This window comes from Grammomys surdaster, unplaced genomic scaffold (assembly GCF_004785775.1).
Source record: "Grammomys surdaster isolate TR1022 unplaced genomic scaffold, NIH_TR_1.0 215, whole genome shotgun sequence".
Lineage (NCBI taxonomy): Eukaryota > Metazoa > Chordata > Mammalia > Rodentia > Muridae > Grammomys > Grammomys surdaster.
In genome coordinates this window covers 2840614-2856314 of record NW_021604660.1, presented here as the reverse complement: position 1 = coordinate 2856314, position 15701 = coordinate 2840614, and the positions used below count along the sequence as shown (strand labels likewise).

Genomic DNA, 15701 nt, shown 5'->3' with positions numbered 1-15701 from the left:
GCTAACAATCACCCATAGCCACGACTTGGAGTCGTTTACTCAGTATAAGCACTTTTGTTTAAGGAAAATAAAAGGTCAAGACATTCACTTAGAAAAAGGGCCAAAATTGTTGTGTGTTTCAGGCTGTGCTAACTCATGGAGGCATCAATCTCAGTCTGAAGTCTTACAGATCTTTTTTTTTATTGGGTTATTGGTATTCATTAGATAGAAATGAATATCGTACATACCATTCAAGCTTCCTTAAATGACGAGTAAAGATATTAGAAGCAATGAAAATGTGAAAGAGATTAGTTTATGAAAGTTGTATAGTAGTCACAGTCAAGTCAGAAAAGCATATAATAGTCTTATAGTACAGATTTTAGTTTTAGTGAATACAAGTTGAAGCAGTGTATTTAAATTTGTAACTACTTTCTTCAAAAACAAATAAATGTTGTTAGGAATTTTACACATTAAAAGAATGATTATAAAGTGTTAGGATTAGTCTTTATACAAAATAATCCTTAAATGACCATTTATTAATTTAGTATGGTTTTAATTTGAACTATAAATGCACAGACCTTAGAATTTCTATGTGTTGATGCTGCCGCAGAATATTTTATACATATGTGTCTGCATGTATGTTATTTAAGGGAAAATAAGCAATATATTCCTAATTCAACTTCAAAAACATATTGAAAGATAGCTACATCTAAGCTACATTATGATCCCATTACATTCTCATTATGACCGAACAGTTCTATCTAGGAGACTGAAAGTATAGAGCAGTTATGGTATATCTGAAGATTTTTAATAGAATGAAAATGAAGAATATAAACCAGTGTGTGGAAACCATTCAGTCTGCTGTTCTTAGAAGAATTCATATATTCTGGCAGGTGCAGTTTATGCCTCTGCTCACCTTTCTTCTCTGTGAGGATGTTTTGAATAGGCCATGTAAATTACTGCAACTCCAGTGAAGCCATAATTATCAGAGAAATGATCCATCCATTTAAACCTCCAAAACCAGATGATGTTCCTTTGTTAGAGGATGAGACCTTTGTCCTGGAATGTACTGCAGGAGGGGGTGTGGTAGTCGGTATGGGAAGGGGTGCAGGAGGGGGTGCGGGAGGGGGTGCAGGAGAGGGTGCAGGAGAGGGTGCGGCAGGGGGTGTGGAAGAGGGTGCGGGAGGGGGTGCGGGAGGGGGTGAGGGAGGGGGTGCGGGACGGGGTGCGGGACGGGGTGTAGGAGGGGGTGGAGTGGGAGGTGGTGGCTGCCTCCTGCACACTGGAATTGGTGGTTGCCATGTACTATTACTCTCACACACAGCTGAATCGCTCCCATGAAGGTAATACCCCTCGTTACATGCAAAGTAGATCAATGCTCGATAATAATATTTGTTGCTGTATCTTGATGTCAGCCTCCCATTTTCAATTATAGGACTTGGACATTTGACCAGTTTGCATTCAGGAGGGTTACCACTCCATGATCCATTTTCAGAACAAATCAATTGTCTCTCTCCAACAAGTGACAGTTCATCCTTGCCAGATACGCGTTTACACTTGTAGGTTGCCACTTCGCCAAATTCAAATACGTCATCGTGATTTGGGTAGAATTCTCCATTTTCTATATTTGGAGGTGGTTTACATAAAACTTTTATACATTCTGGGGGTACATTGCTCCACTGCACACCATTTCCTATAATAATGCAATCTTGAATTCTTTCACCAATTAAATGATACCCAGGATTACAAACATATTCAATTTGTGCACCAAACTCCAAGCTTTCATTCAGATACTTTATGTTACCATTTGAAAGTTCGCCTGGATGTGGACATCGTTTTCTGATACATACATCCTTCGAAATGGGTGACCATTGGCCATCTGTGCCACACACACTGAAGATCTTACGAGTTTGAGCGCTGTATCCTGGTCTACATGAGTATTGCACTCGATCCCCAGCCCCATAAGTGGTTTTAAGATCGCCATTGACTTTCATATTTTGAAACCTTGGTGGCTCACCACAGGCATCAGAGGATGTATACAGCAGTGTTACCAGGAGGGTCACAAGAAAGCACTGAGCAGAAACCGAGTCAGACCCGTGTTGGCAAGGCATCCTCTCCATCAAGTCAGGCTTTATTTAAATGAGCTGTAAAAACAGAGGACTAGAGTAGGCATTCTCAGTCTGAGTACCCTACGCAAAAATTCCTAAATCCAGTAAGTTTTATGACTAGACAATTGATGGGCGTGGCTTGGGCCACACCCAGCAAGGAAGTCACTGTGCATACTACCTCGGCTGAGTCTATCAACATAGCAACAGAATCTCACTAGAGGGTGGATTTCCTCTAGCCAACTGAATCCACAATTCTTAATCTTTGTTCATCAACAAGGGCATTTCTTTATTTTTAAGAATCAATTCCTAGACGGTATATTACTGGAGATTTCTGTCTGAATTTGTCTCTAAGCAATAACCCTGATGATAAAAATTTGTGTTCTTGGAGCCTGTTTGAAATATTCCAGGATGTTTAAATGTGGAATTTGAAAAAAAAATGTGTCTTAGAAAGAAAAATGTCAAATTTCAAATGCTGTAATGAGGTTGTTATCATATGACAACAGGGAATGAAACTTGCTGTCGAGTCCTTTAAGAGGCTATGGCAGTGCCCTTAGCATCAGCCTGAAACATTAGAACTCATTAGGCTTCAGATTCATACCTTCCTTCCTGGATAGTGGCTCCAGGTAGATCAATTCACTCTCATGCCTTCATGAGATACCTCCTTCGATCAGGAAACGTTGACTTGCAGCATGGCAGCATGAAAAGATCTAGCAGAGAGACAGGCCAATATGGGTGGAGTCAGCAACTGAAAATCATTAATCATCAACTGCTTTGGTCAGTCTTCATGTCTGTCTAGTGTTCTGATTTTGTTCCATGCATTTTAGAATAGTATTTCCTTTTTTCAGTTCACTGGGGAATTCCAGGATACGTAGGTAAGCGAGAGAATGTTTGCCTCCAAAGATTTTCTCAATCTGTCACGATTCTCTTAGGCTACATCAGTACAGTTGACATGCTACATGCTAGATTGATGACTAATTCTTTTTTTTTCAGAGAGAGAGAGAGAGAGAGAGAGAGAGAGAGAGAGAGAGAGAGAGAGGGATTAACAAAGCAGAATCAGGTTTAAAATGTGGACTTCAAATGAGCTATTGTATCAACTTCACTTGTGGGTTACTTAATTGGGTAGTGACTCTTGATCACAGCTTTGAAAACCCCTTTTCTCTGCCCCAAATTCAGGTTGTTTGCTGCCAGTGCTCATTTTCTTTTTTTTTTTTTTTTAGGAGCCATGATCTTTTATTGGGGGAGGGTTCATCAATCCTTCTTGGCCGCCGCCTTCCTTATGGCTGCCAACACGTTGCTCAGCTCCTCCTGCTTTCTCTTCGCGCGGATGTGCGTGCCCACCCTCTTCTTGATGAACTTGAGTGCGCGCTTGTCCTTGGACACTTTGAGCAACTCCATGGCGTGGCGCTCGTAGGGCGCGAAGCCGCAGACCTCTCGGATCATGTCCCGCACGAACTTGGTGTGCTTGGTGAGGCGCCCGCAGCACCGGCTGTGTCTCGGCTTGCTTTGTGGCCCTTGTTGAGGCCCACTGCCATAGGGTAACGCAGGGCCATAGCTGCTGCTCTCCGATGGCGGCCAGGACAGGAAGCGCTCATTTTCTTTATACACTATTTCTTTCCTTCCTCTAGTTTGTTCTCATTTTGCTTGTAGGAAATCAGCCCAGAAACATTTTTGACTGTCCTTGTGTCCTAACATTTTATTCCTTCTTAGAGTTTTAGTTGACTATTGAGAATTATGTAATATATTTTGATTATGGCTTCCTCTTCCTCATCTCCTACCAAACCACACCTTCTGAACCATTCGAATTGCACCCCATTTGTCTCTCTTTCTTTCGAAAAACAAAATAAAAGAAACAAAAGAGATAAATATAAAAAGCAAACAAACCAGAAGAAAAATAAATAGAGAAAAAAGAATAAATAAAACAGCTGAAAAAGTACACGAAACACACATTTGTGGCACCTGTGTACCTGTGTGTGTATGTGTGTGTGTGTGTGTATGTGTGTGCATTTGTGTATACCTAAAATGTTGAAATATGGATTTCATGTCTACTGGGAATGTTCTCAACATAGTTCCTCTGACTTAAATTGACAAACTGAATATTTTGTTACTCTATTTGAACTTACTACTGGTTCCTGAGATCATGTCTACTGAATATCATGTAATAAACTCTTCTACTTGTATCATTCACAGAGCACATGGAGAGTGACACCACCACAAACAACCTTATCCGTTCCTTCTACACAAATTTAATTTTTTGGTTACATTTTATCTTGATAACTTACATCATCTATATGCTAAGGGAAAACAGATATTACTTATATCAGACTATTTTATCTCATCTATTTACCATGCTCAATCCCTTTCCAATGATCAGTAATAATCATAACAGGATGTATTTTTTACTCACCCTGCTAACCTTTAGAAATTACAATCTCCCTGAAGATCTTGAAAGATGCTAGTATTGTTAGTGAGTTTCTCACACTTATTTCAGAACCTGGACACTCTTTTTAGATCCATCATCAATTTCTTCCATGTTTGTGTTACTGCAGCATAGTTGTCAAAACATATATATTGCCATGTACAGTTTATGTTTTCCTGTATATTTTAAATGGAGAACGTGAAGATATCTACAACCTCACATATTCATGACTGTTGAATTTTATCTGCTATCTTTTGTCAGGCTACTAAGTTTATCAATGAATCATTTTCCTTCATTCCATTGACATAGTATATTAGATTTATTAATTTTCATATTATACAATACCCTGAACACCCACAGTTTTCACTAGAGAGAAAATGCAAAGTTCATCCTTGAGTCAAATTTGAGTGACCATGTCCCAGGAAATACGGAACTAAGTTACTCCAGGTTTCATGTTGTAATGTGTAAGCGGTTTCATGAAGTTTTGTGTTAGTAAAGACATAAATGAAGGGAATTTTAGAATATATCAGTGGGTATATCAGAAAAGCAGGTTATAAACAGGCTGGCTAGCTTTGGATACTACCTGAGAGAGCAGTCTTAGCCTTCTATTGGTGGGAAAGAGTGTGTTGTTAATACATTTCAAAGCCTGTTTTCTGTTTATCAGGGTGTTGGGTCTGATACAGAGATGGACAAACAATGGATCCTTAGCGAGCTGAAGGTAGACCAGTTTTGCAAGTAAAACATGTATATTTACCATGTGCAGTATTATGTCTTGAAATCCCTTGTAAAATGATTACTAAATGATATCTTTAAGATATCTCGCCCTTCTCATATTCATGACTGCTCAATTTGAGCCAGGTTCTTTTGTCCACCTAATGTATTATCATACAGATCACAATCAATCCATTGGCATCGTGTATCAGATTTATTACTTTGCATGCAGTATACCACCCTTGAATTGCTGTGAAAATGAAGGAAGGAATTGTAATTTAGCTAGCTCATCAGCAGCATTCCACACTCTTCACATTCATTAAAATTTTAATGAATTAATCCATCAGATGTTGATCTGACAGTTTCTTTCCAGGAATTGTCTTTCACGTGGATCTGATTTTCTGTATTTAAACAGTTGATAAACCAGCCTGCTTCCATCTTGGTCTTGTTAGAAATCTTATAGTAATGTCAAACCAGATTCTCTCCTCTTTATGATGAAATTTCTGTTTCTGAAGGATTGGGCTAAGTCCCACCTGTAACTTTAACTTTGTACTGCCTGATCCAGGAAAGGGCATTGTCTTTGTTTCTAAAGGTTATTATGACTGTGTTGTTATGCCTACCTTGCTATGATAACTAGCTATGAGTACTGTGTTATGACCACCTTGCTAACATGCCTTTGTTTTAGGAGGTTGTTAGGACACACTTGTTATGCTTTTGTTCAGCTTCTGTAACCCTGCCTGCCAAATGTCCTATTTAGAAACTCAATTACTCCCAAACTAAAAAAATCTGTAGCATTCCCATGACCAATTATGACCTTTTGAATACCACCTTTAAGGAGAGACAGCCAGTGTACACAAAGAAAAAAAAATCAATCTTGCTTTAATTAATTGCCTCCTTAAATTCATTTGGACATAATTTGTGTAGTGGCCCTCCTCCTCATATTTATGGGATGAAAAAAATTGTCTCTCTCTTTTCTTTAGGTAGTTTGTGTAGAAATGGACCTATTTATGAATGAAAGTATTGCCTTGTTGGAGTAGTTGTGTCTTTATTGAAGGAAGTGTGTCACTGGGGTTAGGCTTTGAGGTTTCAGAATCCCAAGGCAGGCCTTGTGTTTCTCTCCTCCTGATGTTTGCAGATCAACATGTAAAACTCTCAGCTACCTTTCCAGTATTATGTCTGCTTAGTATGTTACCATGATGAGAATGTATGGAGACCTCTGAAACTGTGAACAAACCCCAATTGAATGTTTTCTTTCATAGGAGTTTTTCTGGTCATGGTGTCTCTCCACAGCAATAGAGCAATGACAAAAATAGTATCCAAAGCAAATGAAATCTGTACATTGATGAGACTTTTGTATATTGTGTTTATTGTTAGAAAACTTCATCAAGAAATGAGAAAATCACTACCAGGTGAAGAAAATGTATTAGATACATAAAACATAAAAGTTATAAAAAAATGAAATGTTGTCCTTTATGACATGGATATGACTGGGGATCATTGAATTAAATGACATGAAGCAGGGATTGCGTTGTAGGTCAGTGGTGCACTGTTGTCTGTAAGTTACAAGTTGCTAGGCCCAGCCTTTCAATAGTGTACAATGCAGGGTGATGATGGGGAATCGAGGCACAGAAAGACCAGTGCTTAATGTTCTATCTCACATGTAGAGCCTTAAAAGGTTGCTTTTATACAAGTATATATATATATATATATATATATATATATATATATATATATATATGTACAAGTATAGAAATATATTTACTAAATGCCATGGAACAATGCAGTGAGTTACCAAGTTACAGAAAGGAAAAAAAATGTCTGGATTTGCTATTGTAATATATATTGACAATAAGTAACAAAAAAGCTCTCAAATCTACGTGAAAATTATTCTGAATGTTTTTACTACAAAGAAATATTAAATGATTGATGAAGTAAATATGCATAACCTCACTGAAGTATTATACAACATATGGGTAGAAACTTTACTCTATGCCTCCTTAATATGTACAACTTGTTTGTGTCATATAAAAACAAACTTTAAAAAAGAATATGATGTATGTTTAGTACAATTCAGCAATGCTATCAGATCCTAGAGTTTCTTTCACTGCAGACTTTTTAATACTGATTCAATCTCTCTTGCTATTGATTTATTTAACTTTGCTGTTTCTCCAGAATTCAATCTCAGAAGGTTGTCTGTGTCAGGAATGCATCCATTTCTTCTAAGTTTTCCATCTTGGGGCATATAATTGTTCATAACCACCTTTTATGATCTTTTGTGTTTCTGTGAAATCGGTTGTAATGTATTTTTCAATTTCTAGCTTTCTTTGAATCACTTCCATTTTTTATGTTCTAACCTCTTTTCCCCATATTTTGAATTTATGACAGAATTACTTTTTAGTTTATGTCCATTAATATTTCAAAAATATATGTTCAAATATACCTCTATCAACTCTTATGCTGTGTTAAATTGTATTTACTCAATATTATTACAGATCTTAAATTCCCATCTTCACCTTGAAGTGTGTTTGTGTGTGTGTGTTTGTGTGTGTGAGTGAATGTGAATGTCAGTTTTGTTTTAACACAAAGAACTCAGAATTTTTTTTAATAGGACAGATTTGGCCATTATGAACATTCTATGCTTTTGAGTTGGCTTATTGTAGGATCCAGCGTGGAGTCTGTGTTTGCAGACTATCCTCCAACCTGTGTCTCACAGCAATTTACTGCTCAGTACTCCAAAAGCTTCTGTCTACACAGTTCAGCTTAGCATCCTGGGCCATGGAGACTGCTCCACCATGCCTAGGATGTAAGGTCCTCTTTGCTCTGTTTGTTAGTCTTGGCAGAGATAGAGGAGTGGGCAGCCTGAAGCTTTCTTTTTTACCACCTTAAGTGTTTTTCCCTCTTCATTTCTGTTCTCTAACAAAAAACTTATGTTGTCATCCTATGATCCCCTAGCTCTTGTGAAGTTAATTTCCTGTAGATCTAGGACCTTCTATTCTACCGTTACCTTAGCTGTTTTGCATTGTTGTAACAGGATGCCATATTTTGGGCCATTGGTGCTAGACAGGAATGTGTAAGCTTCCAGTTTGATGGACTGAGAAGACCAAATTGAAATCCCTAGCATCTAGTGAGGGTCTTCTGCACTAAAATATGGCAGGAAGTATCATACAACTACAGCACAAAGATAAAGTGATAAAAGAAGGGGGACTAGCTTTGTCTTTTAATAAGGTATGCTCTCCTGTGATAATGAGCTACTTCCCACAGCAATGACACTGATCCATTCATGAGGACAAACCCATCACCCTACTGTTTCTTGAAGATTCCAGTCCTTAATACCATCACAATGGCACTTAAGTCTAAACATCGGTTTGGAGGGAACACATATACAAATCATGATAGATTTCTTATTAATATCTCACAGCCTTGTTCTCTGCAAATGCTTGTGACATTAACTGTGACTTATGGCCACAATTCTTTACTGCAGCATGCTCCCAGAACTACTGCTGGTATAGCGTATAAATGTTGTTACTATTCCTGCTTCCCATGTGTTTGCATTAAGGAAGTAGGGATGCTAAATGAAATAAAGCAAGCATGCTGGTGCCCAGGACTCTGCAGATAGCATGGCTGTTGATCATATTGTAACCATTGTTGAATACTGTCCATATAGGCCCTTGCATCTAGAGCCATGGCACAAGGAAAGTTGTACAAATTATTACTCATATTCAAGATGGTGCCTGGTTATTAATTTAATTAGACCTTTGTCAAATTATGGTCACCTATTTTTTTCTTTCAGATAATCTTAAAAGTAGCAGATATAATGGTGTAATGGCAAAAAGCATTTTGGCTTAATATAGTACTTCTAGTAGACTGTTCTTCCAGTAGATATCTTGGAAAATTTCTAAGGGCTGTGTAGATGAGAATTCAAATATGATGTTACCTTTAACCCTTGAGATGCGAAAGCTCTCTTTCGCTTATATCAAACAGTGGGACTTGTGTGCATTGTAAGCATCCTGCTGAGTGCTGTAAAATATGCAAAAGGCTCACAAGGCCTCATAGCCACTTTTCACTCAGCTTTATCCCAATTTTCCACTGCTGTTTGCATAAACACATGTTTTATGAAAGCAGCAGTCTTTTTTCTTTTGTTATCTATTTATTTTATAAAAGACAAGTTGCCAAAGTTTTATCTAAAATAAAAGAGTAATGAGATCCTGGATCAGGGAGGAGTTCTTGAAATTAGTTTGGCCTGTATTATCAATTTTCATCTCTAGACCTTTTAATTATATTATTTTATTTATTTACATTCCAAATGTTGTCTCTTTAAATTGAAAGCTTAAAAACAATTTACCTTAAGATTCAGCTATAACACTTAGGCATATATTCAAAGCATGCTTCATTCTATCACAGAGACAATTGCTCAGTTGTGTTCATTTCTTCTCTGTTCATGATAGCCAGAAATTAGAAACAACCTAGATATCCCTCAATGGATGAGTGTATGAAGGAAATATGATGGACTATTATTCAGCTATTAAAAATGAAATCATGAAATTCTCTGGTAAATGAGTAGAAATTAAAAAAAATATCCTCCAGATTGAGGTTAAAACAGGCCCAGAATGATAAATATTCAGTGCATTATATGTATATATTAGCTGTTAAGCCAAGGATAACCAAGCTATAATGTGTATAACTATAGAAGTTACATATAGAGTAAGTACCTTTGGGGGACAGATAGAGCTTTCTGGAAAAACAAATAGAATAGAGAGTTATGGTTAGACAGGGCTGGAGTGGAGGGTGGCTAGATGGGCATGTGTGGATCAAGCAAGGTGAGGGATAGAAGAAGAGGCCAAGGGAAGGAATATGGGGAAAGCAAGTTGACTTTTAGGGTCCATTAGAGAGGTAGTATGGAAATGTAGTAAGTAGAAGCTTCCTAAAATACATACATATATGAAGATGATCTAAATAAAATTGCCAAGTAATGGCAGAGACAGAGCCCTAACTTAATATTTCCTGTTACCAAATACAGTTTCCAGTCCTTGGATTAGGTTACATTAAATTAAATTGACTGTTGGCTAAAGGGGACTCATGAGAACCCACAAACAATGAAGACTGTTGTCAAAACTATAGATTGCTCTCCACGCACTGACCTCAGTAAGACCTCATTGCCAAAGACAACACCTCCACAACTCACTGAACATGGAGAAGTCAAGCTGGTGCCTATATAGAGATATCACTCCTAGGGGCTCAAGTTCTTGGTACAGGAAACTGCTCTGCACACTATCTAAGGAGAAAGACCAGCTCAGCTCCAAACCCTTCAATGGTGTGAAGGGTTGGCCTAAAATTTATGCTGGTGCAATGATGGTGCTAGGTTTGTGGGAGTAATCAACCTATATCCAATTTGACTTGAGACCCACTCTATAAGACATAACCCATATATAGTATTTCCAGGGTAACCAATATCTGAGGTTAGGTAGCCCAGGGACCTAGTTTCATACCAAATGCTACTGTTTTAATTAGAAGTTCAGTGATGAAAATGACTCCTGTTGACATTCCACTATACTTGTAAATCAGTGATATGCCCCGCCATCATCAGAGAAGCTTTCTCCTGCAGCAGATGAGAAGAAATACAGATACCACCAAATGGACAGAGCTTGACACCTTGGAACATTCATCCCAAGATGGGATGATATATCTCCATCAAATCCCACTCCTCAGGGCTCAGGGAACCCTACAGAAGGTCCTAGTATAGAAAGGAGCACATGCTCCATTACTAACCCAGAAGATATCTATGAATGATAATCACTTGCAAGTGAAAAGTTGGTTTTCCAAGGGAGTGTCACTGGAAAACTGAACTACTCTTAAAGGCAGGCTCCATGCCCAGCTGCAGATGGCTAACAAGAAACTCGAGATCTTTGGATGTTACTTGTCTCATAATTTCCTGTCAGTGTTTTTCATGTTTTATTATATCATTTAAAAATCTCTCTCTCTATCCCTCCCTACCTCCCTCCATCCTTGCCTTCCCATCTACAAGTCCTTTGCATATATGCTATGACTACTGGTTTTGTGTTTTTCATGGGATTTCTTAGTATGTGAACAAATGTGTTCCTGCTTTTTCTTGGAGACTTGTCCACAACCAAGGCAAGACTTATAAAAGAGAACATTTAATTGGGGCTGGCTTACAGGTTCAGAGGTTCAGTTCAGTATCATCAAGGTGGGATGGTAGCATCTAGGCTGGTATGGTACAGGAGGATCTGAGAGTTCTATATCTTCATCTGAAGGCTACTAGCCAAATACTGACTTCCAGGCAGCTAGGGTGAGGGTGACACATATATTCCAACAAGACCACACCTCCTAATAGTGCTATTCCCTGGGAGAGCGTATACAAACCATCACAATTCTGTTCCTTCATTTGTTTTGTCTTATTCTGATGTATTTGTTTTATCATATTTTATTATCACTTAGATGCCTGTTTTACTCAATGTTTCAAATGAGATTCAGAAAGTGGGTGGATCTGTATGAGAGAGGAGGTGAGGAGGAACTGGGAAGAGTATTGGGAGGGCATACTCAGGATTTATTGTGTGAAAAATATCAATTTTCAATAAAAAAAATAAAGCTTTTGGATAGGAAATATATGTTATCTAGTAACCCCAATGTTCAACGAAGGTAGCAGGTATTTAATTACTATTGAATAAATACTTGAAGGCGGAAATGAGAGTGGACAAATAAATAAACATTCAGAGGCAGGTGAAGGGACACAGTAACACACAAAGTGAAGTAAAAGATGACTCTCCAATGCCTGCATTTCCCTTTGTGTTTACAGGATGCTAGTTTGGATCTAGAAAGGGACTGGGCATTATAGAGGCCTAGAAACTGGATGAAAGGAGAAGTTTGGAAATTTCTGGTGTCTCTGAGAGCCATCTATATTGTTTTGGAACCATGTATGTAAAATATCTAAAGGTATGAAGCTAGCTCTCCCCAAGACTTTTGGTAAGAGCTGGGTCACATATTTTTTTCTTAACAAGCACCTTGGAAAAATATCAAATATGTAATATTTTGTTATTTTAAGGACTTGACTTCATTCTATAAATTCCGTAGTACCATAAATCTTCTCCTGTTTGATATCCTTGGTAAGGGATATACTGACTGCTTATAATATTTGTATATAAAGACTGGATATAGTGGCTCACATAGTATTCAGGAGTGTGGGGCAGGAGGTTTGCTCGAGATGACTTTTTACTATCTAGTGAATTCCACTTCACTACCTAGTGAATTCCAGGGTAGCCTTAGTTACAGTGTGAGATGTGTCTGAAGAGCAGAAATAAACATAGAAAAGGCATTTTCATGCCACATGGTGGCCATGAAAAAAAATAAGTGAGTTTCTGTAAAAATGCTTAAGCCATAATTATCTTAGAGATGGAGATAATCTGATAGTGCTGCACTTCCTACAGTATCTTCTTAGAACACAGTTCAACTTAGTAAAAACACAAACAAGTGCCAAAGACTGTATTATCCAGTGGGCAAAAGACTTTATCTCTATTAACTAAATGTGGTTTTAGAGTTTTTATTAGATGCAGAATTTCCCATGGTCATATTTGACCTAATAACCACATTATTAAAAAAAATCCCTCAAAACATCTCAATAATAAAAAAATAATTTTCTGGATGGCAGTGTTAGCCAAAAAGAACTTAAAGAATTTTATGCCTTATCATAAATGTAATATAGTATTTTACAATCTCTGCTGCTGAAATTCAATTATTGAATTTTTAATAAAGCACATCATCAATAGAGGGAAAAATGGTTTAAGGCAAAAAATTTTTGAAAGAACACCATAAACATTTGAAACTATTAAATTGTAGGCACCCAAAGCTTATAAATAGGGCTTTACAGGAAGCCAATTTGCTCTTTTATGCTTGTTTTTATATAAAAGGCATTTGATGCTACTCTTAATAATCATAAAAGGAAATACTTGAAATTATGTGTGCTTGAACCCAGGGTAATTTATTCTACTATTTCCCAAAATTAAGAATAAAACACAAAGAATCAGAGGGCATGATACAATCAGTTACCACTTTACATGTGAGTTAATTATTTTTCTACAGCCCTTAAAAATCACCATATGAGGCTTCAGAAGCATGACAGCTGAAATCACATTTGAATTCACAGAGAGCAAAGGAAGCCCCGCAGTGGGAATTGTTCTGTTGCAGCAGATGTAAGAGTTTCTCATTTTAATTCCCATGTTCCAGGTCAACTCTATTGAGCACATACATATCTTGAAATATTTTCAGTTGGTTCTGATAACATATCATGTTATGTTATGCACTCCATGCACTTAGGAATTGTGTTTGTTCCACAGGCATTATTATTATTTGGGTTGGTCAGAAAGTAATTTCATGACTAAGTAAGACCTACCAGAGTAAGAATTACCGTGGGACATAAAACCAGGCCAGGAAGTTTGGTAAGGCACAGCAGGTCAAGACCCAGAGACTCATGGGCATACATCTGAGGGTTAGGTGATTCCCAGCTCCCTACAAAACTCCTGACTTGGATCACGCACCATGCTTCTCACATAAATGAAATGTGTCCTATGATTATGTAGGCCCCTAACAGAATTATCTATGCTAATAAGGTACCTAGAGGTGTGGAGAGCGTAGCCAATAAGTTTTCCTTCCCAGATATTTCTTCCTACAAAATGTATTTAATCTCAAGCCCAACCTGAGAAGTGGGTATGGTTTTATGCATCCACTTTCCACCATGACAATAAACTCTTTAGGACCATGGAGTATCTCTTTTTGTGAGGAGCCATGAAAATGGACTTCACCTACAGAGCCACAGCCTAATCTCCCATAATGTTCCTAGCCACAGCTGCCACCATGGATGCTGCCACTGCTGCCAAGATAAGGACAATCCTTAATGATGTAGTGGGAGGTCCATAATATAAAAGATCCCATTGCACACCAGTGAAAAGGACAGATGATCAAAGATACAGAATTACAGGTATCAACATTGTACCCCCTAACTCCTCACCCAGCACCTTAACAGTAGCTGAGACTAGAAGGAACAATGCAATGTTAGCAGTGATGTTTCAAGTGTTTTGTCACCTGGTGAGATATTCAGGCCCAGCAACAGCTTTTAAGGTAAAATAAAACAACTTAGTTCTAGTCAAATATGAATGATCAGAGCCTAGAAATATAGGAGTGATCTGCCATGGAGGAGGTTACTTGAGATTTTATAGCCATCAAGAAATTTCTAGATAAGCATAGTCAATAACCATCGGTGACAGCAGTAGAGAGATGAGCTACAGCAAAGCAGAATCATTCTGCTTGTTACCTGTCATCTTGATCTTCTGTCTTTTGAAATTTAGAGGTACTATGGGTATAGATAGTAATATGCTTAGTGATGAATTCTAGAAATGATTCCTAAAAGACATGATAAAGTGATCTCTGAGTCAGAAGTTGAAAGTTATTAGGTGTTAAAAGGACTAAGACATTTTCATCACTATTGTTAGTATTCTGTCTAAACTCCACCTCCACAGTTACCTGGCAACAGCCAGGTAGGCCTGCCCACTATAAAAGGGGGGAAGATGCTTGCCTCCTCCTCTCTCTTTTACTCTCTCACTCTCTTGCCTCTATCTTCTCTCTGTCCCCTAGCCTCTCTCCCCTTCCCTTCCCCCTCTCTCCACGTGGTCATGGCCAGCCTCCACTTCTCTCCTCTCTCTCTCCACTTTCTCCAACATCTTCTCCTGTTTCTCTCCTCACCTATGCCCTCTGCCCTGAATACTCCCCACCCCGGAACTGTTTGGTCTGGTGTTGTCTGTTCTAAGCTGCACGCTTAAGTCTAACATTGATGTGTTGGCCGGGAATGAAGACTTTGGGAACCCGAGACCCCTGCAGCAGCCAGCAGTCACAGCTGGCTGCTGTGACCATGCAGGACTGTTGCCACATGGCCTGCCACAACCCCACTGCCACCGCTGCAACTGCTATACCATGTGGACTCCATCTGCTGCTACCTTCCGTCACCAACCACGTGAATTTCCACCACTGCTGCAGACCAACTCCATCTGCCTCTGCGAGGCTCACAAAGCTTCCATCATGTGATCTGTGCCACTGTGGCCCCCATGTGGTGCTCTGCCATATGGGCTGGGCAGCCAGACAGGCCTACACAGATCTCACGATTCCACCTTTCCTGATACCAGACTGCACAAGCCTGAAAACACACACAGGCATATTAATTGGTAAGGAGCTTCCAATTGGTGGGAGGGACCCTGGATGACCAGTTAGGGCCTAGCCAGCCTCTCCTGGGCTAAGGGGTTGGCTTATCATTGCCCCAGTCCATATGACTGGCCTCTAGCTGACCTACGACTTAGGACATTGGTAATTGGGTGATTTCCCTCCTCGAAAACAGTTCACAACCCCCCTCCCCCAAGCTCTTGCAGCAGCTGGAAATCCTGGTACCAGGTTGAACTGCTTTTCTGGCGAGCTCCAGGAATTTGCCACAG

At 38.8% G+C, this 15701-nt stretch overlaps 1 protein-coding gene and 1 pseudogene across 1 annotated transcript; both read right to left on the bottom strand.

The window, feature by feature from the left end:
• Positions 1 to 935: 935 nt before the first annotated feature.
• On the bottom strand, positions 936 to 2090 carry LOC114625344 (membrane cofactor protein-like). The gene has a single exon (XM_028772618.1). The coding sequence runs from the start codon at positions 2088 to 2090 to the stop codon at positions 936 to 938; it is 1155 nt and encodes a 384-aa protein (XP_028628451.1).
• Positions 2091 to 3298: 1208 nt separating this feature from the next.
• Positions 3299 to 3637, bottom strand: LOC114625298 (annotated as a pseudogene).
• Positions 3638 to 15701: the final 12064 nt, after the last annotated feature.

What these genes read in the sequence shown, in the direction of transcription:
- LOC114625344 (XM_028772618.1), bottom strand. Translation starts at nt 2,090, where the DNA reads ATGCCTTGCCAACACGGGTCTGACTCGGTTTCTGCTCAGTGCTTTCTT.